The following is a 26,732-nucleotide window of genomic DNA, read 5'->3' on the forward strand; positions in this document are numbered from 1 at the left end:
CTTTAGCACATATTCCGCTTCCACAGCAGAACTGGTAGAAGTAAAAATAACTGTACAGATTGAATATGGAAATGTTTGAGGAATTGAATCATTGTATGTATAATTCACATTTCCAGCAGAGAAAACAGATTTATCTAACAGTGGGTGTTTGCATGCAAAGTGAATCACTCAAACCGGAGATCTTTGTCGTCATTTTCCTATCTTTAAGCATGCCCGGTATTTAATGTTCTGCAGAACAGAACTGAGCGATTCTTCCAGTATAGCATCTAGTTTATTTATAACAATGAACTCTCACAATGCTAGGCCTGAAAATAAAAGCACTGCATGGTACAATGTACGAATAGGAAACTGCTTCATACATTCTGCATCCCAACAATGCTAGGTAAATATTGATGAATCTCACTATAGACTAAATACATGATTTCTTGAAATTTTTCAGTGAAAAAAGAACTTCCCTCTCTAAATAAGAGAGTAATCCAGCCTAAAACATATATCAACTGGATAAGCGACCATAGTTTGGTAGGGATCTCAATGTTGGGGCTTCACAGATTGCTAGAACAGAGGACTCCTGTACTCTATCCCCTCACTTCTGCACTGTCCGTATCTGTGCCGTGCCATAGATTCTAAAAGGAGAGGCATCATCATCGTCATCATTATCGTATTGGGTTCCATATCCTAGTTATTGACAGGTGTCCAAGCACATAGATCCTGCCCATCTTACATTTAGCACCTATCCAGAAAATAGATGATAAATGTTTTAGACTGGAATAAAACTTTAACTAGAATCAGCAAAAAAATTAGTAGAAAAAAAATAAAAAAAATAAGGAGGTACACAGTAATATACAGTATATTATATTATTGCATTTTTAAGTATATATAAATTTATAAATAGTCCTTACATAAATGTTCCTATATTTTGCTCCAAGAATTCCATTTCTCCAGTCTTACTCATCTTTTGCATTATTACTGTTCTACTGAACGTATATTAGCATAAAATGGGGAACAAATGGAAGAGAGTAATATTGCACTTAGTGTATATTATTTGTCACCATAAAGAAATAAAAGGTCTGCATAGGAACTGTCAAATAAAAGTCAAAAAATGTTTTCAAAAACAACGATTGAAATGCTGGACATAGTCTTTAACCACTTCAGTGCCGGGCCAATTTGTGGTCCATGACCAGACACATTTTAGTTTTTGGGGGTTTTTTGTATGTGAAGTTTTGAGGGCTGTAACTTTTTTCTCATATGTCTCACTCAACTAATTTTTGCGTCTTTTTTCGGGGGCACCATAGCTGTGTATACACAGTGATCAAGAAGACAGGGAAGGTAATACACCTTCTCTGCCTTCTCTCTGGGAGCTCCGGCTGAAGTTACAGCCGGCTTCCAGTATCAGCAGCTGCATGATCTCGTGCAGCTGCTGTGTTCTGACAGGACGTACTGGTACTGGTACGTAAATAGTCTATGGGTGGTCTGGAAGTGGTTAAACCACAAATGTAAATTAATTAACCAAATTATTCAATTGCATAAACACATTTTATTGGCAATGGCATAGTTAAAAAGAATAATTTCCACCATCATCATCATCATTTCAAGAACATATATGGTAAAGTTTTGATTATGTGAGAAAGTGACAGGCGGGGTGCTGGAATCTTACTATGTCTCCCCCGGGTTTTTAACTAATGTGTTGTCCAGTTCGGGTCTTGAGTAGGACTCAGCGGCAGGTGTAGATCCTTGGATCATTACTGGGCCAGAAAACACTTCAGCTCTTGCATTCTAGTGCAGATCCAGGGAGCGAGAAGAGGTGTGTGAGTCTGTCCTGTAACCCTGAGTCTGGTGACACAATATTGCACTCATTTTGTTCATGTGGCTGGTAGTAAGCCACACATATAGTTAGGTTAACATTACTGTGTAGTTAGTCGCTCAAAAGAGCAGGTTTTTATTTTGTTTGTGCCTGAAGTTAAGGCTGTGTTTTGTTTTGCTCATTTTGTGCCTGAAGTCAATTATTTTTCAGGATTTTTTTTCTAAGTAAACCAGTTTGCTGTACATTTTGTGTCCCTATCTTTACTGTTATGGTTCACACCGATGCATCTACTGAGCTATCTTTTCCACAATTAGGAGAGGGCCATATGTTATGCATGCACGGAGAACTGATATTTACGTGTCAGAGCAGGCAAACTTCCTTTTTTGCAATTCCATATTGTCACTGTGATGAGATACGTGTAGTTAAACTTCCTGCGTATTGCCGCGTCATTACCCATACCATTCTCCCTGGATATGTCTAAAGACAATGAGCTAAATGTAACATTTTCCTGCATGTTTAGAAACATATACTAATAATATTAACAATCTTATTATACTTTACAATTTTCAAAAGTGGGATGAGTATTTTGGGCCATTTTTCTTAGAGGTCATACCTAGAATGCTTGTATTCCTGCTAAATATGTGTCTAATCTATTTGAATAGCTGGGAGAATGTGGAGTAATACTAATTACGGTAAGTGCAGTGGCAGAACAGATGGATAACCTTAGACACTGATGTATATTTGTAGTCATTAACCACAACTTCCTAGATACTGCTCTCATTAAACTTAACTGAAATTGATTTTTAGAAAATACTGCTGACAAACTGTGGCCCAGGGTTTAGTGTCAGAAGGCAACAAACATGTATAATCTCTGGCCAGAAGGTATGTTTAACTAAAATTACTTTCAGACACAAAGCTTAGCAAGCTCATGCATAGGCAATCGTTCAGGTAATTTTCCACATAGTGAAGCCTAAAATGGATATGCTGAAGTTGTTATCGCCCGCAATTCTTAAAGAACATATGACACATTCTGTACATTAGGCAGCCATTTTCAGAATATATCTTGTTATTTACTAAATAGCCGAAAAAAATGTATTTGGTTGAATCAGAAAATGTATGAATTAACATGAATATCCTTTTTCTATATAATGTTATTTATGGAGTCATCACAGCTTACATTCTGTAGGCCACAATAAAGAGTTTGCCCCGGGTTCTCTTTGATTTTGATATTATTCTGTCTTCATGTAAAGGGAATGTATCACCAAGATTTCTTCTACTGATTAAAAGCTGAATCGCTCTCTTTTTCAATATATACTTTATTTTCTGAGTGTAGAAATTATTTTATTTTTAGCATATGAGTAAAAAGGAGGCCGTCTTGCTTCCTCCGTCACAGCAGTTGATAGATATGATTTCATCTCTATGGGAGAGAGTATTTACGCTGGGTTCACACTATCGCCCGGACTCCGTTTTGAGCTTTCTGTCTTCTGCATGCAGAAGACGGAAACCTGTCAGACCGGGTCCAGCCGTAAGCGCTGGTGAGTGTTTTATGCTCTCCGCCGCAAAACCGGATTTTTAAAACCGGACACAGAGTACTGCATGTTCGACTCTGTGTTTGTTTAAAAAAAAAACGGTTTCGTGGCGGAGAGCATAAAATGCTCACCAGAGCTCACAGACGGACACTTTTCAAACCCATTCAAATGAATGGGTATGAAAGAGTCCTGCAGCTTTCTGTCTCCTGCTCTGTTTTGTGCAGGAAACGGAAACCTGCATGAACGGAGACCGGGCGCAAATGTGAATGAGCCCTTAGTATGTTCTGTGGCATGTGCCAAGATCATTGTATAAGAAAGAGGAGAGGGAGCAAAAAGAGAATGAGATGTTATAAAAGATTAATTCTGTGTTATCAGTCTCCAACGTTTCCATTGTAGTGTTGCTTTTAATTTTAATCCTACTTTTGATGATTACAAAAAATCATCATCAGAGAAGTGATCTCTACAGAACTGGAAGTGGCATCCTACTGTGAAGCAAGTTTAATGATTTTTTAATTAAGTTAAAAAAATAATAACTTTAAAAAATATATATTTATATTCATAAAAGAAATCAGTCATTGAGGAATCTCTAATCCCACAATATAAATATTGCATCTTAATATTTGGAATGTGATAAACTATGAATATTATTTTTACTATATGTATGCTATATCTATCTATACACACACACGTGTATGTGTGTGTGTGTGTGTGTGTGTGTGTGTGTGTGTGTGTGTGTGTGTGTGTATATATATATATATATATATATATATATATGGTATATATGTATTAATGGAAAGAGCAATCTCTGAATGTGAATGTTCAAATATGTGTTCATCCTGAAATAATAGTTTAGCAGAAGTATCGTATGTAAATAGCATTCACTTCTCCATGAAATATAAAGAAACACACACTTTACTGGTGCTATCCTGTTTATAATTGAAGTTCATCCAAAACAAGAATAGAATAGATATATGTGCTAGTTAAATGATTGATACAGTATTTTTATATTGCCACTTTAATGGCCTATAAAGGAAACTTTAAAGGGTGTTTAGCACCTCCCTTAAGCATACAGTAACTACTAATACCCCATTACACAGCACATTACAGTGATACACAACATACCTATGTTATATATGTCACTTTTGTAGATTTAGAGAAAAACAACAATGAGGCAGTCGGGGCACTGGCGACAGGCTAATAGTTCTTACTACTCAAGTTGGATGGGTGATATCATATCAGTTTGAGGATCAATTCTCACTGCACAAGGTGACACAGGTATCTTAGCCCTTCGGCCCTCCAATGTCTTGTTTTCATAAGAATATAGTTATTTTTCTCCAAATCTACAAAATTGACATACGTTTAGTATTTTATCACTGTAATGTGCTCTGTAACACAGTGATAGCATATGCTTGGGGAATTGACAGACTCCTTTTTATATAAACTTATATGCTTTATGCTTTGGTTATAGTCTCGCAATAGTCTCTATTGTCCTGTCAAATCAATTAGACTATACAAAAAAAGCAGCAAAAAAACCTTTCAAATCTGTACAAATACCCCAACAAGGTAGTGTAAAATGCCAAAAAAATGCAATTCAACACAGGGTGACATGTCTGACAAATCGTTTCTATGTTGCAAATTTCCCCTATAACTACACAATTCCTAAAATCCATGATAATAACAGCATCAATGATCTCAGTTAGCTAGAAAAAAATAACTTGACTAAAATATATCTGCATTCTCAACCTGCTGTATAAAATTTCTCAACATAGGGAATGCAGTGACTGAAAACTTTTGTACAATGCCAATAGATATTGCCAAGATATGAGAAGGGCTGTATCATGCATAACTGTAATTTTTCTATTTTTAACTTTTCTGGCTAATTTATTCAATGAGATGCATAGTGCACACAGGATCTGTTACGTGCTAAACTTTATTTTATCTTTTTAGAATTTATCCCTCGTAACTTTTAATACATTTGACAAGATAACAAATTAACCTTGAAAATAAACAATGCGTGATAGTAATTTTAAATTACTTTGGGAACACCAAGAGCAGCTGCTTGATGCATTCGGAAAAAATCCAGCAAGTTTCTTTGAATATGCTCTTGTCTATTTTCTCCCCCAGCAATGTTATTTTAATGACAAACTGCCTACTTTATAACATTCCCTCTGTCTGATACACATGCAAATAGGATTAAGACTGTCATTCATTATTGAGGGAGAGGAAGGGGTACTCACAAACAATCCTTCAAATATCATCTCAAGCAAGACCAAACCAATATGTTAAACACAATAACAATAACGTTACTAATAATTACTGCGATAAACATTTGACTGTCATATAATATCACCTATACAAGAAATCAAAGGGTTATTTAAGAGCTGAGATGGGAATATCGCTGTCTTCATTTCCATAATGCGATTGGGAGTTACAAATACTAAGGCAGCTGTTCAACACTGTTTCCACAGTTCCTATTGAGGTAAATTGGAGTTAACAGTGCAGTGACTTACGATGTTTCCATAACTCCAGAAGTTAGGAAAATAACGTAGCTTACTGCTGTGGGATGTTTCTATTGCTCCTGGGGTACCATACCAGATATAACCCATAGACAAGGGTAGTGCTGCTATCTGCCTCGGAAGAAAATGTATTACTCTGCTTTATTGTGTTACTATTTTACTTATTTTCCATATATGAATATGTGACATCCTCTTGCTCTGCTTTGTTAACAATAGTTTAAAGGGATTCTATCATTACAATTTCCTTTTTTAACTAAGTACACATCAGAACAGCCTTAAGAAAGGCTATATGTCTCTTACCATTGTTTTTCAGATCTGTGCGTCCATTCCTGAGAAATGTATTACTTCCACATGTAAATGAGCTTTCAGACAGCACAGGGGGCGTTCCCTGTGCTGTTCAAAAACTCTCCAGGGACGCCTTTGTGTTCTTCTCCTGGCCAACTCTTTGCCAGTTTATCGGATGCATCTTCAGCCAAAAGCACCGACTGCACATGTTCGTCAGACACAGGGCCGGCTCCAGGTTTTTATGGGCCCTTGGGCGACAGAGCCTCAGTGGGCCCCCTTGTAAAGGAGGTGGGGGAGTCGAGACACTGTGCGTTGCAGATGAAGCGAGTGACGTCATGCAGGAGTGTGGCGTCACCAACGCCATACCTCCCAATCTTTTAAAGAGTAGAAAGAGGGGCAAAATGTGCGGCGCGCTCTGCGCGCCGCTGCAAATTTAGCTCCACCCACTTTTATGTTGATTCCACCCACTCATTCATTATGTGCTCCCACACAGTATAATCCTCCTACAGTCACCTGTAAATTATATGCCCCCCCTCCATCTCTCCCCCAGTTTCATATACACCCTTCCTCTGCCCCCAGTTTCATGTCCCCCCTCCATCTCTGTCCCCAGTTTCATCACGTTCTCCCCCTTCATCTGCCCACAGTTTCATGTCCCCCGTCTCTGCCCCAGTGTCATGCCGTTCCCCCCCCCTCCCCTTCATTTGCCCCTTCAGTTTCATTGGGCCCCCTCCATCTCTGTCCCCAGTTCCATGCCGTTCTCTCCCCACCCCCTCCATCTGCCCCAGTGTCATGCTGTTCTCCCCCCCTCCATCTGCCCCAGTGTCATGCTGTTCCCCCCTCCCCTTCATTTGCCCCCCAGTTTCTTTGGGCCCCCTCCATCTCTGTCCCCAGTTTCATGCCGTTCCCCCCCTCCCCTTCATTTGCCCCCCAGTTTCATGGGCCCCCTTCATTATGTTTCACCTTAATATGTAATACAAAACAAACACTTACACTCACCTTCTATCACTCACCTTCCCTCGTTCCCCCGACGCTCCTCTCTCTCTCCCTCCAATCACATACGCGATGCAGGAGCTGTGAGATCAGCTCCTGCTTAGCTCCGGCCCGGCTTGCGTGTGTAGGCGTGATGCGATGACGTCATCGCGCCTACACACGCAAGCCGGGCCGGAGCTTTAAAGCAGGAGCTGATCTCGCAGCTCCTGCATCGCGTATGTATTCCAGCTCATCGGCGGACGGACGCCGATGAGCTGAAATTGTGACAGGCAAGTGCCGGGGGGCCCCCAGAGGCTCTGGGGGCCCCGGCACTTGCCCGACTATGCCGTGCGCTGACGCCGGCCCTGGTCAGACATTTTCCTGTGACCTCTTACATGAGCGCCCATTCGGCTATAGGAAAATGGCCAACGAACATCCGCAGTCGGCGCTTTTGGCTGAAGCTGCGGCTGATGACCCAACAAAGAGACGTCGGGAGAAGAAGGTGGAGGTTTTCTGGAGAGTTTTTCGACAGAAGAGGGACACCCCCTGTGCTGTCTGAAAGCTCATTTTCATATGGAAGAAATAAGAAAATTCTCAGGAACGGTGGCCCGGATCAGAAAAAGAAAGGTAAGAGAAGAATAGCCTTTCTTGAGGCTATTCTGATGTGTACTTGTTTAAAAAAAAAGGGATTTTAATGATAGAATCCCTTTAAAAATGCTCTTTAGAAAAAAAAGTCACATGGACACAGTATACTGGATACTAGAAATTAGTTATTGACTTCTATATGGAAGTATTGTGAGCATGCTCTGTAACCTCTGCAGAGGTCACCATTTAGAGGTTATATGTGACCATGTCTTCTTATCAGTGGACCTGTAATAGATGTGTTATTTTTATTGGGACCCTACCTGTGATGGTAATGATATAATTGCGGAAAGTAATCTCTACAGAACCTGAGCTTTGATCCTATTATCGGTGGTATGCATAGATTTGGCAAGATTTCTGGACTTTTAAAAATATGGATAGTCAAAATATGAAAAATATGCTTAGTATAAAACAATGGGTCATCTTTGGACAATATGTGCCCTTTAATATTTTATCGTTTCTATCTCTCTCAGATGCATTGTTCTTTGGTATGATTATTTTCCACAGAATATTGCAACCACTGAGGAGTGATGGGATCACTGGCATCACCTGCAGTATATTGTACCCAGAATCTTGATAATATAGCTCAGCACTTAAATATATGGCCAGGGCTCATGTTTTTGAATCATGAGTCACATCATATATTTTCCTCTTTTCTAAGATCTTTCTTTTGTATGACTGCTACTTTCTTTTACTCTTGAAATCTCTTTCCTATGCCTGCAGACAAAACAAACCGCACTATTCAGGAAAAAAAATAGCAGAAAAGCAGATTACCAGCCTTATAAAGCATTCTCTATTATTGTGAGGCATCATTCAATGTCAATAACATGAAAGGAGTTTAATGCTTTTCACTATATATATAGCTATTCAAAAAGTAATACATGGAGATAAAAATGAACAAGCATTCCTGATTGAATTCTTTCTATTAGTGGGAAATATAGGTCTGGCATCAGAGCCTATAGACGGAAAATGTGTGAATAAGGCAAGATATTTATTTACTCAGCCATACGTGGCGATCCATATCGCATTCATGAACTTATTTACCTATGTTAAATGTGGATTTCAATATTAAATGGCTTATCCAGGATTAGAAAAATGCCCTTTATCTAGAAAGAGAGTTACTCTTCTCCATAGACTGTACCTCACTGACTTGAATGAAGATAAGATATTAGAAACAGTCATTAAAAGACCAATTGCATAACTATATGTAAGAGTAGCAGATACAACCACATATGTAGGGCAAGATAACCACAAACACTTGTCTTATCATCTTGTAAAGACCTGATTCACAAGGTCCTGTCGCAGGCCAGTATTAAGATGTATTTAAAGCCTTGGTGCTAAAAATCATTGGGATATTGTGTTTGTGTTTCCGTAAGGGTATGTGTGTAGAACTTGATGACAAAAGGAGCCAAGATCAAGGAAAGGCAAATAAATGTGTTTTTCTTTATCTGATATGGAATGTAATCAATTTTGGAGTCTTATTTAGAAGTTTGATCTTGGGTGTGATTAGGATGGGGGCATAGTCTGGCATATGACCCCTCACTTTCTAGTTATGCCTTTGCTGCACATGTGTGGTCTGCATCTACATGACAACCCCTTGTGGCTGTTCACAACATAAAATAGAAAAAGTATTGTATTTCAATAACTTTTCATGAGGGATAAGCTTATATATTATCTTTGAGTTAAGAAGGTTCCTTAAAGGGGTTTTCCCATATCAGTGTTTCAGCAGTCTGCCTGCAGTGTCCTCTTGCTGAACAGGACACACAATACTTCTTCAGATCAGATAATATGCAGATTCTTGTACAGAATGTACTCAGTGTTATTGTTGTGTTTACATAGAGAGATAACAGACAGGGCTTTATCAGCAAAACTGCAATTAGCTGAATGATTGGCTTGGACTGATTAAGTGACGTCACTTGTCCTATCTCCCAGGTCCAAGGTTAGAGCAACGCTATGCAAACAATAGGAGGAATAAATTCACATAGAAGAAGAATAGAGTAGAATTTCTAAAGCAATATATTTAGGAAAAGGTTTCAATCTACATAAGCTACCAGTATAGATAGGATCTTTGAGACGGGAAAACTCCTTTAAAGAGCTCCATTTAATTTTGCCATGCCAAAGAAATAGTTACTGTATGTGCCTTATATGCTGGAAATTGCAGTAATGGTGCCTCCAACTAATAAAAAGAAAAAACACTGGGAGTTGCTGGATATCAACAGTTTGCTAAATTCCATTATGGTTTTAGGGTAGAACCAGATCTGCAATATATTTAAAGAGTTATAGAAGATGGGCTGATGTACTAACCCCATCTATATTTAGATTGAGACTAGCAGCCTACAGTGTGCTTCTTTCCTGGTAAGTGTCACCCATGCAAGAAATGTCTGAAACGAGGGGCCACACAGTGGCTCAGTGGTTAGCACTGCAGCCTTGCAGCGCTGGGTCCTGGTGTTCGAATCCCGCCAAGTGCAAAAAACCATCTGCAAGGAGTTTGTATGTTCTCCCTGTGTTTGCATGGATTTCCATCCCATATTCCAAAAAAAAAAAAACCAACATACTGATAGGGAATAAAAAATCTACATTGCGAGCCCTATGTGGGGCTCACAATCTATATTATAACATTTTTATTTTTTTTTTAACCAAATTGAGGGGTTGTCATTTAGCTTAGTTACTATCCCCTGTATACAGGGTGGGCCATTTATATGGATAAACCTAAATAAAATGGGCATGGTTGGTGATATTGACTTACTATTTGTGGCACGTTAGTATATGGGAGGGGGAAACTTTTCAAGATGGGTGGTAACCATGGCAGCCATTTTGAACTTGGCCATTTTGGATCCAATTTGAGCTTTTTTCCAATGGGAAGAGGGTCATGTGACCATTCCCATTTTACTTAGGTGTATCCATATACAGTATATGATAAATGGACCACCCTGTACATATATATATATATATATATATATATATATATATATATATATATATAGATATATATATATATATATATATCATAGATAATTCTGGCACATTAGCTTTTAGCTTAGTAACTATCCCCTGTATGTATATAATACATAGATAATTCTGACATGTCTAGCTTTGTAACTATCCCCTGTATGTATATAACACATCAACAATAACTACATACAAATATAAATGTGACTTCCTTGTAAACTCTACATGCTCTTTAATATAATGTCTGCAGATGAAACCTTTCCATTTTATTCTCTGTATTTACCATTACACTGACCAGCCAATGCTATTTCACAATGCTACTCTCAATAATGCTTAGCACTGAGTTCACAAAATACAGTAGCTTTACATAAAACAATTACTTTGACTTGATGCCTAGATGGAGACATACAGTACACAGAAGTGAGAAATGCCGCATACATGCACAAGAGAGAATTTTCCATAGCAGGATCTTATTTTCCACACTCTTAAACATGCATGAGGAATATGCTGCCTATTTATAAATGTATAAAAAATTAATTTCACGTTTCACATTCAGGCTGTAAGCAGAACGTAATACACAAGGCAATAAAGCACAAGAACATGAGAGATATTTATATATACTGATAGCAAATACATGTTTGGGAAATAAAATATATATATACAGTAAATACATATATATATTTCATTTTATGCAATAGATATGAATTATATAGTGTATCAGTAATGTTTTATATATTTTTTAATGCAAGAGACAAAATAGAGCTATACATCAAGCCACTCCTACAACAATAAGCCCTTATAAAACTAGGTAAAACAACAGAAAAAGGGTCAGTTATTAATGTGTTTTATATGTTAATATGATCATAATGAAAAGCAAAGTACAGCATATAAAGTGAAATACCTTGTACATCTAGCTCATGTTCTGCTACATCTAAAACTGCAAGTATGGACCTGGCCAAATGCTTATTATATCAGAAATTTATCAAATATAACCGCTCAAAAAATATTTTTCCTGTCTTTTGGTTCAAAACTATTTCCTAAAACAATGGAATCCATATAGATGTTAGTTTCCATCTATCCTCTAAGCAGGAAAGGGCACGTAGGTGTGAACTAACCCTTAATGTGTAAAGCATGTTTGCTTTATAGTTAATTTTCTGTCTGTAAATTTGAGAAGAGAGAAAGTAGAACGCAGTGCACCAAAGGATTATTGGAGGTCTCTACGTGCTTATGCACTTCTAATGCAAGTAGAGACAATGACCTTCTCCTTAACTTTTGGTCAAATTCTTATCTTGTTCTTATTGTTCAGGTTTGATTGACAGATAACGCCAAATTCTTACAAAAAAAATTTAATATGAGTTTTTGGTGCATTTTAACTTGAGATGGCTAACTTAGTCAAGAGACCTCTGAATGTATACATCGTATCTATCAAAGTTTAACTTCTCGCTGTAGAAGTCCCATTCAACCAGATACATCACTACTTGTTAATCCATCACAATGAAAGACCAATGACATAGGGCTGGTATTTAAGCAGAAAGTGAAGAGCACAAAGATCTATAAGGATTCATTGTCTGGCTTAAATATTCAACACGTTCTCCATTTCTCCAACGGTTGGAACATTTCTCACAGTGTATATCAGGCATGCATATCAAGGGACCAACTGATAGCTGCATACATTTCACTTGTCAGTTTATACATTACTATACTGGCTTGCAAAGCACAACCAACTCAAAGACTAAAATAACGTACAAGACTTTGAAAAAAGTTAAGGTTGCCTAGTTTTCCCTAATATTATCCATAAAATTGTACCATTTGCATAAAAAAAGAATATAATGGACATACAGAATTTGTAATGGGAATGACATAAAAGGCAGGATGTGACCTACATAAAGAGCAAGATTCCAGATTTCCATGTCTTTCTTTGACAATGACATACAATAGGTTTCTAGAATGTAAAGAAACTACATAAATTAGATTGTGTAAATTTAGAATCTCAGTGTTTTTAATTGAGCATATTCGTTGTCAGAAAAGGGCAATAATAAGTAACTTGCCCTCTCGTGTAATTTGATTCTATATAATCTTTTGTTTAATCATGGCTTTAGCAATATCACAAACTGTTTGCAAGTAATTCTATATACTTAACAAACATACTCTCCTCTTGACCTCAATTTAAGTTGATCACAGCGATGGCTGTTTGGTGATTCTCGTATTAAAAGTGCTCTGTATGTATGTATACATCTTGCAAACTGGGTGGTTATTAGGCACAAGATTCCTATAATTGAGCGTATATAATGATAGGATACAGCACACAAAGTGGTATACATGCAATACTAGCAATGTAGTTTCTTTCAACCGAAATGGTCTATGCAAACGTTATACGAAATAATGAAAGGAAGGCTGGCTATAATGTTCAAACTGTTATAAAACAATGTAATAATATCATAGTAAATGATAAGAAAATAATAGAATGTATTAGAAAATTGTTTTCCATTAATACATTCTCTCTTTAACCTACAAACGACCTATCCTATACACACAACCTCTACTGTACATATAACAACCTAATCTATATCATTTTATTCGCCTCCTCACACTCTTGTATACAGACAGACTTCACTCGTGCCTCTCGTCTCTTCTTGAACTCCCTTCCTATTTCCAATCAACATTTTCAACCCTTAAGGCTGAGGCCCTACATTGCAAAACCACAGCAAAATCTGCAACAAAAAAGCAGAGTTTACGCAATGTGGTGCCTCAGTCTTAAACTGACAATCCAGCCTCCATATTACTAAGGCTCATTCACCTCAGGATATGTGTATCAATTACCTGACAATTATATAATTCCCAGTTTGTTTAACATTCTATACTTTATTAATATTCTGCCCTAGCTGAAATGGACACTAGCTTCTATCTACTGACTATGAGCAAGAGCTCTAAAAATAAGTATCAGGTAATCTTATTTCGTAGGTACTGAAATAATTCTAAGCTCCTGACTGTGCATGTCAGTCAGCCAAATGGGAGAGGCCACAGGAAAACGGCTGATTGCGCCAACTGTGCATGTCCGTCGGCCATTTTCCTGTGGCCTCTCCCATTCACCCACAGGAAAATGGCTGACAGACATGCGCAGTTGGTGCTTTGGAATGAAGAGAAGAAGAGCCGCATGAGAAGAAGATGGAGGCGGAGAAGAAGACAGAGACCGTCACTGGAGAGTTTTCAAACAGCACAGGGAAACGCCCCAAGTGCTGCGAGAATACTCATTTACATAAGGAAAAGAGAAGATATTTCTAAGGAACGGCAGCGTGGATCAGAATAATAAAGGTAAGAGAATAATAGACTTTGTTAAGGCTATTCATACGTGTATTTAGAAAGGGATTCTAGTGACAGAATCCCTTTAAAGCCATAATCGGAATTTGCAGAAGGGTATCTTAAGGATAAGCTATAAAACAAAAGAGATATGACAAAACAGAAACAAAATGACTTCACTATTGCTTTTCAGAGCTTACAGATATGGCACATTTAATAATACATTGCCAGATATTTGTTCTGTTTTGTGACCTTTCGGCCTTAAAACCTATAATTTGTATTGCTATTCTATTTTCTGTGCACTTTATCAAGTGGTGTGGAATTGACTGACAAGTAGTTACTATGTCGCAAAGCATATAAAGCATTACACAAACTCATTTTCTAGCTTCTACTTTGTGTAATGCAATGTCATGCTGTTAAATGCAACCTAGCAGAAAATGGACACAGTTTACTGACTATACTAATTTTTTCTTTAAAGTGTATTTTTGTTTTAGCTTCATCTATTGACTCTAAACCATGAAAATAATAACCAAGAAATTGATAGAAGGCTGTCGTATTAGTAAACCCAGTACACAGTAGGGTTTCATTTTTGGCAGTTATTTTGACAATCCCAAATTTTCTGTCTAAACACCAACCAACTTACTATTATTAAGGATTTGGTTAGAATTCTTTACAAACAGCTCTCAATGATTAAAAACATGAAATATTCCATTCTGCTGCTCCCATTCATACGATGTCCCAACGACAATAGCTGAGATAGGACTTGGGAAATGCAGGAATGGGAGTAGCGGGGGATCATGAGCGGAGAATCGCTTCTTCTATTGCTATTTGTAAACAAAATTTGTTTCTGGAAGACCCTTATGAGATTACAAATGACAGCATCTAACATTCTGCTCTTATATTGTTAAACATATGAAAAACCTATAAACTCCTGAATGCTCCTTGAAAAACGGTCTAAGGCTGCCTTCACACGGAGTAACGCTGGGCATGTAAAAATCCTCATTCACAGCCGTACACGCGAGCGCTGCGGAAGGCTCCCGAACACTTCCCATTCACAATGGGAGCGCTAGTAAAGCCAGCGTTATGAGCGCTCCCATTGAAGTTATTGGGAAGTGTTCGGGAGCCTTCCGCAGCGCTCGCGTGTACGGCTGTGAATGAGGATTTTTACAAGCCCGGCGTTACTCCGTGTGAAGGCTCCCTTAGACTGAGGAGCTACCTTGCAGAAAAGCTTATTTTCTTGTTTTATATTTTGGTGTGATTTTTGAGCCAAAGCCAGGAGTGGATTGGGCAGAATGAAGAGGTATAAGAACTTCCTATATATTTCTCATTCCTTTTGTAGCTACTTTTTGATCAAAACATGGTGCCTTAGCCTAAACCAATAACATTATAAGATTCCATTCAGATCACATTTTTTACGTTTATGGAATGCAAAAAAAAAAAAAAATGGATGCAAATGTATGCATTTTGTCGATTCTTTTACCTAGTATACGATACTTTTGATGTTAAAAAAAATTACAGATGCTTGACATCTGTCATGAAACCGTTTTTCCTAACAGACCCAAAAGTCCTGCACATAGGATTTTTTGTCCACAAAAAACGTCCAAAACAGACATGTGACGGATTTGGTGTAAACGGACACTAATGGACGCAAGATAAAATTCCATTGAAATGAATGGAAGTTTTAACGAATTTTTGAAGGTTCAACTAGTGTCCATTGCTAAAATCTTGTAACGGACAATGGCAACAGACACCACTGATGGTCAACAACGGTAGTGTGAACGTCCCCCTAGACCATTTTTAAACTGTATCTGATCATATTGTCATGTGCTGGATGATAAATGTGGCCCATCCTTAGACTGTCTAGTCTGAGTTTACAACTCCACTTGGCTTACTTTGAGTCAGAATTTTACTACAAATTTTTGGAGCACTTGGGGCATGTATTTTTGCATCTCGAGCTTCATCTCTTTTCACCTAAGCACACACACCCTTGTCTAGCTATTTGGAGAAAATAGTCTAAAACTAGATGCTCCCAAAATTCACCTAAAATGTGCTAAAAATTCAACTAAGTGCCAGGCATACACCACTTAAGATTCATGGTACATCTCAATTCAGCTTCGTTGATTATTACTTACTACTGGGGTTGAGTCGATCTTGAGATTTCAGGATTGTTTTTAAAATCTGATTTCCGATCATTTTCCATCCGATCCCGGTCACGATCATGAAATTTACTTGATCACCGATCGGAATCTGATCTTTTCCAATCTCGGTCACTCAGCCCTACTTACTACATATTAATTGCTGCATTGCTTTTTGCTAGCAGACAGAAGTACAGAGACTCAATGGCCACATGACAAATATAATAAGAAATACAGATTCCTTTAAAAATATAATAATAATGGAATAACATGCATCTAATTGCTAACAATCCGCTGATTGACATTGTAAATTAATAGGAATTGTCTTTAAAAAAAAAAAAAAAAAAACAGAAATTCTTGTTCTTTCAAAATAATAGTAACATAATAAAAGATGATCATTTCTAAATAATCAGAAAATGTATTCATTTCCAATAAAGGTTGTGTGATCTCACATTCTTCAATAGCAACTACTGTAGTCTGCCGTGGGCTGCTAAGTAACATGTTCTTTTCAATCAGCAGTGGTTTTTGGATAACAGATGGGAACTAGTTATTGAGAAGTAGGCAAAAAGTGACATGGACTCTAGTGATTTGTGGACAAACAAAAGTTCCAGTGAAAATAATGCTGATGACTATGGATTCTTCTGTGTAGTCTTAGTGGTTAAAGAGCAAATGCATTGCCGCTGTATTAAAAGTCAAAGGTGTAAACTATTATATAGAATGGTATTACAGGGAAGTAAAAACACAAAAAAGTTTGGGCTGTTTATTAAATGGTCATATACTACAGAGTGGGCCATAAGTATGGATACACCCAGGGTGGGCCATAAGTATGGATAAACCCAGATAAAATGGAAGTGGTTGCTGTAATCACCTTACCATTTGTGACATATTAGTACATGGGAGGGGGAGAAACATTTGAGGCTGGGTGACACCCATGGTGGCCATCTGCACAGCTGCCATTTTTTACTCAACTTTACTTTTCAATGGGAAGGGGGCCAAATGGTTCCTCCCTCCCATGTACTAATATGCCATAAATGATAAGGTGATATCAGCAACCACTTCCATTTTATCTGGGTGTATCCATTCTTATGGCCCACCCTGAATATGTGCACACACACTGGACTACATTTATTAGTGCTGTTTAACATTTAGGCTAGGGCTACATGGCCACATTTGTTGTGCGACTTAAATAGCACTAAAGTTGCATGGCAAAAAAAGCAATTCATTTCTATACTGTTGCATATGACATGTTGTGACTGCAACACGATAGACGCTCTACAATGCATCTGGATGTCTAACTTTACGTCACATGTCATGTGACATGTGACACCACTCCCATAATCCCTATTATCACTCATGACTATAACTGTTGTCTTTACAATTTTGGTTGTAATTTTGCTTGTCTATTAGTGCAGGTGTAGACATATATATATATATATATATATATATATATATATATATATATATATATATATAAAAGAAGTTGCATATACTGTACATGTGACTTTTTTCTCATGATTTTAGTCACGTGATCAATGTTGCTCAAGCCTTAGATAACATAAACATCAATGTGTAGTCAGAAAATTCCTAAATCTAGCATGTGGTTTCATAGATTTGGAACATAAAAACTTTTTCCGTGTTTATGCCACCTCTTATATGGTAAACCTTAGACAATAATTATGCTTAGAAAACTGGCTTAGCCCAGTAATAAATCTGGTACATTTTACAACTCTACAAAATTGCACCTCCATTTATTGACACTTTAGATTGTGTGTTTAGAAAAGGACACATACCTGTTCTTTTTGGTGCGATTAAAATGAATCAATGTGTCAAAATTGATTTTTGCCAAAATTATGGCCCTACTAATGCTGGAATTCTAGTGCAACAAAAACGGTAGCCTAGTCAAAACCTTCTGTCCCTGACATGTCTGCAACTGAAGACGCAAGATCTGAGATTTTTGGGTGTTCTTTTTTCAAGCATATACTTTAGCCTTGGAGCTTGTACTCCCTACTTCTCTCTATAAGTTGTTATTACTATAACAAAATGAAGTCAATTCTTGGGGATTTTTAACTTGCCATGAGTGAAGCATTAGTGTATAAATAAGAGACTGGGGCCTATAGCAAATATACAATTGGCTCTATTTCATGGAACCAAGACAAAAGAGGTTGGTGCTGGCCAAGCATTTCCATGACCCTTCTTCCCTTACCATTTGCTTACTTACAATACAATTCTTTCTGCACAGGGAAGTCCTGAACAGTCTTTCATCACCCAATAGCATAGAAAATGTTACCAACCCCTCTCTCAAAAACAGTAGGGCAGCACAGAAGTTGTATATACACCAAACAGTGGGATATTTTTAATGAAGACAATTTGCAAAGTTGCTTTTCTTATATTGTTGTTACCTTAGAGCAAAGGAGACACTGGGAACAAAATGTAAAAAGTATATCTACAGTGCAGTAGTGGAACTCATTTTGATCTTAGGTAAGTTTGAAAGAACAAAACAATATGTTGCAGCTTCAATCTCACTCCTAAAATGATAGAGCTGGGATTCAGATGTTCACAGTTTAAATTGCAATGTAAAATATGTACACATAGCAACATTATAACAAACCACAGAGGATTTTTTTACAGTTCCACTAGAACCAGTAAAACAAAAATTCAATTTATATATCGTATAATATATAAAATCCAAAATAATAAAACAAATAATGTCTCAGTGTCTAAGGGAAAGACTTTCTTTAAAAAAAAAAAGGGGTCTTAGTTGTGTGTCAATTTTTTACATTAGTATAGAAAATTTAAATAACAGAAATAAGGCAGTTTATGAAGATTTAGTGTTTTTATATTTGAATTTGTTTTAATGATCTTAACCATAATCCATGAGAAAATAGCATCTGTCCATATGGAACAAAAAGTGTGCAGCACAGTCTACAGTACATAGCAGAATAGAATAAATGCGAGATATGAAAGAGTTCCTTCCAAGTATTGTGAATGAGTCACTAAATAAACTAAAAGTAGACAAAAAGCCATTGGTAATGCTCCATGAACATGACACAGCAGATACTAAGGACGTGTAGGCACTCTTTGTGTCACCATATTGGATACTATATTTTTCCCTAGATACAATGCTTCTAGGAAAGAATGCCTCCATAATACTGAGTTCATTGGAGAATGCAATATTAGATTTCAAAGGTGAATCCTGATAAAAAAAAAGTTGTTGTTCCAAATCATCAAAAAACAAACTATAACTTCCATAACATTTAGACTGAACATTAGACCCTTGATATATAAATATGTTGTGTCACAATTGGAATCATGAAATGTAAAGCACGACATTCCCACATCCTCTATTAGTAATACAGCAGCGGAGTTATATGTTACCAAAAGTTCACCTACAGTATGCAATAGCTTTGGAAGACAAACCATGAACTTAGGAAATTAAAATTAATAAGCCATACACTTAAGGTGGAGATTCAGAAAATGAATTGAAAGTTCTAGGGAAAGTCTACTAAGCATCAAAGATCAAAGTGAAAAAATATCCTTACCAAGTACCCCAAGGCGATAGTTTACGGTGATGACTATAACATTTCCATAACTTGCTAGGACACTTCCATCAAACAAATTACCAGTGCCTTCCATATAGGAACCACCATGAATATAGACCATCACAGGCTTGGGACCTCCACTATCTCTGATGTCTGGAAAAGAAAACATGTTTAAATATATGTGTGTCACTTTATTGGCGCTAAAAGAGACATTAGTTTATCCATTGGTTGATGTTTCTTAAGAGATAACAAAGTTTTATGTTTTAATTGTTCCACAATGTAGAGATTCTATAAATACACTGTTTTCTATGGGTTAGATAGATGCTTTAAAAGGGTCCTGTTTTTAAGGACAATTATTACACTTATTATTTATTGAAGTAGTAAATTGTTAATTTCCAGTTTTCAATGTGAATTTCTTATAAAGTAGATTACATTACAATGTGTACTTTGTAAAAGCATGCCGTTCTTAGCTCTAGCAATCTGTGCTAAATAATTATTTTCTATAGCTTAGCTATGACCCATCTGATTCATTGCTCCAAATCCCCTATATAGGATTAGAGTACAGAATTTTCTGGTTACCTACAGCTGCACAAAAGGATCATAGATGTATTGTATGGTATTGTATAATACTGTACAATGTATTTTAGAAAGATATAATTTTATATATGACTTTTAGGTATATTTGTATTAACAAAGGGTCATAACTGTATTACAAAAAAGTCATAATAACCTCATCAATCCCCAGACACTCCCATTTCAGTTTTTCCCACGACTCCTTCTGGTCTCTACTACCTGGTGCAGTAGAAACAGGACAGATTCTTGGACAGGTGAATGATGTGAATCAATTTCATATTTTTTAATTTTTATTTAAGAATGGAATCAAAATAACAGACACTATAAAAATACAAATTAACAAATTAAGTGTTACATCCAAAGGGAACATTTAGTATTTGATTAAATACTCAAAATATTGAATTTAAACTTTATTTCATTTTTTTTATATTGTCAGAGGTTTGAATGAAACTGAACATGATAACAGCTTGAATAATTTTGTTGAAAAGGTAGATTAATATTAGTTAATATTTGCGCTATAATTATACATTTGCATGTTTTATTACTACTACTGTTATGATATATATTTTTTTTATTTACTCTGACACTTGTTTTTAATTTTATATTTATCAATTATGTCAATGCCCAATCTGTTGTCCACAATTTAGGGCAGAAGGGAATCTTTCTAGTAAAATTGTCTTTTTCGTCTACGAATCACTGCCATAATACAATAGCTTTAATTACAAGTGGGAGACAACTATAAACCTGGTCATATGTCAAGTGGAAAACTGTATAAGGCTGGGGCCCCACATTGCGGAAACGCAGCTTTTTTTTGTTGCAGATTTTGTTGTGTTTTTTTGAGCCAAAGCCAGAAGTGGATTGAGCAGAAGGGAGAAATATGAGAGCTTCCTATATATTTCCAATTCCTTGTGTAGCCATTCTTGGCTTTGGCTAAAAAAAAAAAAACGCAACAAAATCTGCAACAAAAAAAGCTGCATTTCTGCAATGTGGGGCCTTAGTCTAAGTACAGATTCCACATGACCCATGAAGAAATAGATATAGACTTGCACATGACATACTGCAGCGGGTATCTACATGGATTACAGTTCAGTATGTTTTAATAGAAGTAAGGTATATAAATTCTTATATACCTCAATATTCATAAAGTAATTTTCAATATGATTTACATTAAAAGTATGAAACATCTATATTAAGTTTTTGGCCTGTCTTAATAATATTGTGAGTGGCAAAATAAAGCTGAGGATTTACTAAACATCACCTGTTGATAATTTCGTTTTCGTGATTGTGACATTAATATGATTAAGGATTGAAAGATAAATTATTAATCTGAAATCATTAGCTGCATGTTCACAGCAGAATTGTACACTGCTAATTGTATGCTTGGAGGTAACACAGAGGGAGATTGTTTCAGAACTCTTCCTTAATTAAAATTACATAGAATTACAGAGTACCCACTGAGAACAGTAATGAAATGTTAGTACTACAGTTAAACTAGTTAGGCATCATAGAGTACTTACAAAATAGTTGTTTATTCCAGATCTGGGGTAAATTTTCCTATTCTCTAACCAGTACATGTTGTCTCGCTGCATGAAGATGTGTAAATCAGTGGAAACGACCATGTAATTAGATTCTTATGGGTACACTCTTCAACCTGTCACTGAAGACAAGCTAGAAAACCACTGAGCTTCATTTGCTATGTCAACTAGATCCAATATAATTGATTGGTTCCTGATCGCTATCATTTTATAAAAATTCCTGGTGTACGAAGGACGCAAGTATTATATGGCTTTAATCGGTTTTGGCACATGGAATATTCTTAAAAAGAGGAAAAAATACCTTCATATGATTTACATTAAATTTAATGAAGCTCACAACGGTAAATGGAAATCCTGATCTATATTAAATGAAAAGTTGAGTGAGGTCTTTCAATATTGTAGTTATACATATGTATAAATAGACAGGTAGAAGTTATGTCCTATTAAATATTTATAATAGAGGGGAGTACCTCAGTCTTATAGGGTTAGTCTCATGAACATAATCATATTTATATTTGCAGATAATTACAAGTTAAACATTTTTGCAAATATACGTAGTTAACAATTCTGCAGAGTTTTAAAGCTTTTCTCTAACTATCTTAGTGGTCACAGTCTGTTGTGTTGATCAGTTGCCAATGCATACAACTACAAATGCAAAAACTTTCTATGGTCTAGGACTTGTCAGGAACCCAGTAATGATTTTAATGATTTTCTTATTGTAGGAGGATCATCAGACCGGGACACGACATGCATGAGAAGATATCCCGGCCACAATAAGGAAATCATGGCAGATTTTCTGACGTTAGAAAGTGCCTACATTCATGGTCATATCCACCGGCAACAGATCAAGACAACAAGTCTATGACCATAAGATATTTTGAGAAAATCTTTAAAACTCTTCAAAATATTTAATTACTTATATTTGCAAAAATGTTTAACTTTTAATTATCTACAAGTTTAAAAATAATTATGTTCATCGGAATACCACTTTAACTCTAAAATTATATATATACACAGTCCAGTCATATTAATGTGACCACCACCTACTTTTGACCTCAACGTTACATAACCAATTGCAGAAGGAACATGTCATCAGCCATCTGGATGCACCAATCATTGTGGAAGGCACAATGGATCAACACAAGTATGCATCTATCCTTGCGGACCATGTTCACCCCTACATGTGAATTGTTTTTCCTCAGGATGATGGCATCTACTAGCAGGACAATGCAACGTGTCATAAAGCTCACAGTGTACGTGCGTGGTTTGAGGAGCACCAGGATGAGTTTACCATACTCCCTTGGCCAGCAAATTCACCGGACTTGAACCCAGTCGAGAATCTGTGGAACCACCTCGATCGGGTTGTTCGCGCCATGGATGCTCAACCGCGTAACCTAGCGCAGATGGCCACGGCACTGGAATTGGCATGGCTCAACATCCCAGTGAACATCACCACAACAACCGCTTTCTTCCTGCATGTCTCACAGTGGTCTGCTCTGCGAAAGGTGGTTATTCTGGATTTTGACAGATGGTCACATTAATGTGACTGGAGTGTGTACTATATTTACAAAAAGTTGGCAGTACTTTTGACTATAAATCTTATATTATCTACAAAGTATATTTACATAGTATATATCTAACAATATATCTATACTTCTATAGTTTATACTTATATTAAACTATCAGTTTAACCTGAAACTGATAACTTGCTGCAGGGTGATATTTTATCACAGAACATACAGCAATTGAAAAGCCACTAAAAAGTTGAAGTTAAAGTTCTGAGCCACATTGTAGTTAAATTAAACCTTGATTGATCTAAGATCCTATACAGAAATATATATACATTTAATTTTGAATGTACAAATAAATTTGCTTCTAGATTGGATGTGTTGGTATATGAATATTTTTGGTCAAAGATGGGCTACAAAAATATCTATCTTAAGAAACATCAAACCTTTGGATAATGAAATATATTATTTCAAAATCATTTGTTTGAAAATAAAAGACAGCACCACGTATTCTCATTAGCAATATCCAAATTAATATATTCAGGGAATGTTAGAAGACATGCAAAAAAAGGGTATGTTGAGAGACTTAAAACAGTGTTAGTTCAAAGATTTCACAAAATATATTCAAGAAGTGGGATGTAAGTTATCAAAAATTCTTGTCAAGAAAACAAGAAGAGCTTTGGTGTACACACTTACTGTTTGCATAAAAATGTAAAACGCAACAACATTCAGTCGAGAAAAAAATGTAGAAAAAAATATAAAACAAGCAAGAAGACAAAACACATCAATCAAAAAATGGGATAAAAAGAAAAAAAACTCTTCAAAATAGAGACAAGAAGTCAAGAAAAAGTAAAGGAGATATATTTGCAGGGATTCCTTGTCATGCAAATCGGTTTGGTGGCAAAAAATACCTTCATCTTCAGCACCTTCATTATCACCTAAATCATCTGTCTGTTTCTTTGTAAGGGGACCTAGGATTGAGAATGAAAACATGGAGCAAAACAGTTCAAGAATATAGTATATCAAAAAAAAATGAAAAACATCAAAATAAAACATCCCCAACATATTCAAAAAGACAAAAAGATTTGAATGTGCTTTTCTAAACTAATTCTACAATAGTAACCTCGGATTTGTTACCTTAAACCAAAAATTATTTCAAATTTACTAGAAATAGTATTGCATAAGATAAGATGGCAATAAAAAGTGAAGCCTGACTACTATATATATTGATATTGTGACAAAAAAAAACCATTGTGCACATTGTAATAAAAACATAGTGAAACAATTGTTACATAGTAACATTAATAAGTTTGCAAACTTTATAAAAAGTTTGAAAACTGTTATGCATATCGTTGATATGGTAAATTCATAAAAAAATATTTGTATTATTAGGTTAAATTAGCAAAGCAGCCACATTATCCAAATACACAGATAACCACAAAGAAAGATTAGAAAGGGTTTCAGGCCCTCACATGTCGAAGCGGCAGCAAATGACGTGTTGTGTGAAAACATTTGGCATGCATAAAACAATATCAACAACAAAGATGCTCAAGTTAGTACTAGCTGCAGGAGGAAAAAAAACACGACCATCTCATGCATAAAAAATAGCACTACAAAGCAAGTGGAAGATGAAAAGGTGGATGTCAATAGCTTTTTATCAAGAAACATGCATTGCGTCAACACACAGTCCACAAGGAAAAACTGGCATTGTTCAGTAAATATACTTTCTAGCTGACAAGATGATGTATCTTAAAAAATGCTAAAACTCCTCAGGATAATAGAAGCGTAATATATCACCAGGTTCTTTCATATTACGTCTCTAAAAACTCCATCTTAAACTAAAGCTACGGACTAGATGTTTTTAGATTCGCCTTGGGCTAATGGTATCCAAAAAATATATTTTCTCAATCAAATGTTATGTAAACATTAATATTCCATCCAACCACAAGGTTAACATCACAGGCTACACCATTGCCTTGAAGTATGGAATGTTTGTTCTTGAAATTGAGATTTTAATTATTTAAAGAAATTTGTATAGGTATTGCAAGTGTTTTGGCTGTAAATCTTTTTTCACAGTATGTCACTGAAAAAGAAATAAAGAGAAATATGATTAGACCACCGTAAAAAAAACACCATAGGCTACATCCGACTACACATATATCATACACAAGCTCCTGTTGGTAGGATGGATTCCGAATACGTACTCGACAACACGTTCCTCCTGGCATTTTTATAAATATATTTTTGCTGTCATCTCGGTGACAATAATCATGTATTATTTAGCTCCATATAAACAGTGTTAAAGCTCATATTTTACTTTACGAAAAAGATAAGAGGACTTTAGAGACATTTAAATTAAAATGATTGTCGACAATGAAAGCGAGATGAAAGGACGGCGGAATGCTAAATATTAACTGATGCATTCGCAGTTGAGTATTTAACTAGTGTAAATGTAAAGGATGAAGATACAAAACATTTCCCTTGTACAAAACAACTGTGAAATATATTAAAGTGCTTATGGTGTTTAAAGGAACGCTAAAGTTAGGGAAAAAAATCATAAAAATAAATAGGAAGTAGAATTGCTCTCACTATATGGGCAGCTTGCAACACTTTCTGCATGATCCAGACATAAACACTCTCATAAAAACTTCAGATTACACATGGGTGACTCTATATTCACATGAATATTGACCACATGACAGCTGGTTTTTAATGACTGCTACAGAGTTGCGTTAAATTCAATGCATGTGAATAGGAGATATTCACATGACTGAAAAAATGGAACACTACCTATTTTTGTCCGTTTCCATGGATCTCACCATACACTCAGATGTATGAAGGATTTGTAAAAAGGGGCCCCTTAGAGTGCAAAATGGCCACAAAAAATGTATGTTTTTACAGCCATTCTCTTCCAACAGTTGTATGAATGTAGTCTTAGTATTCTGCTAACCAGGTCCATCTTTGACTGGTGGCTTTCCTAAAGGGCAGAGCCCAACATTCATGTGTCCTACTCTAGACAGTCCATATTAAGCAGACTTTTGCTGCAGTTAGAAGTCTTAAAGTCAGGTAAGGGCTCGTTCACATCTGCGCCCCGGGTCTCCGTTATGCAGATTTCCATTTCCTTCCCGAATGTGGGCAGGAGAAGGAAACCTGCAGTCATTTTACAAACCCTTTCATTTGAATGGGTTTGAAAAGTGTCCGTCCGTAGCGCCTGTGAGCGTTCTATATATTTAATGATTCTTAAAACATAAAGAAACTTTTATTTTTTAGGAGGGCCATCAGTTTTTCCATACATTTTCCCATATATTTTTTCCAACTGGATTGGATTGTATAAACTATTGTACATGCAGAAATAGACAACTGAACCTCTTTCATAATGTAGTTCACATCTATGCATACAAAATATTGTTGTACCACAAGCAGTGATTCTTTACACCGGCCAAGTTACTGTATG

General features: G+C 36.3%; 1 protein-coding gene across 4 annotated transcripts in view; it reads right to left on the reverse strand.

Annotated features, from left to right (window-relative positions):
• Positions 1-26,732, reverse strand: part of NLGN1 (neuroligin 1) — a 390,085-nt gene that overhangs the window by 203,647 nt on the left and 159,706 nt on the right. For 2 of the 4 annotated variants that reach the window (XM_075268670.1, XM_075268669.1), the window contains 2 exons: positions 24,190-24,249; positions 19,663-19,815 (listed from right to left, as the gene is read on the reverse strand). In XM_075268670.1, the coding sequence (XP_075124771.1) occupies positions 19,663-19,815; positions 24,190-24,249 (213 nt within the window). The remainder of the gene's footprint in view (positions 1-19,662; positions 19,816-24,189; positions 24,250-26,732) is intronic. The other 2 variants (XM_075268671.1, XM_075268672.1) reach the window with 1 other exon arrangement.

The sequence above is a fragment of the Leptodactylus fuscus genome, chromosome 3 (genome assembly GCF_031893055.1).
Source record: "Leptodactylus fuscus isolate aLepFus1 chromosome 3, aLepFus1.hap2, whole genome shotgun sequence".
Lineage (NCBI taxonomy): Eukaryota > Metazoa > Chordata > Amphibia > Anura > Leptodactylidae > Leptodactylus > Leptodactylus fuscus.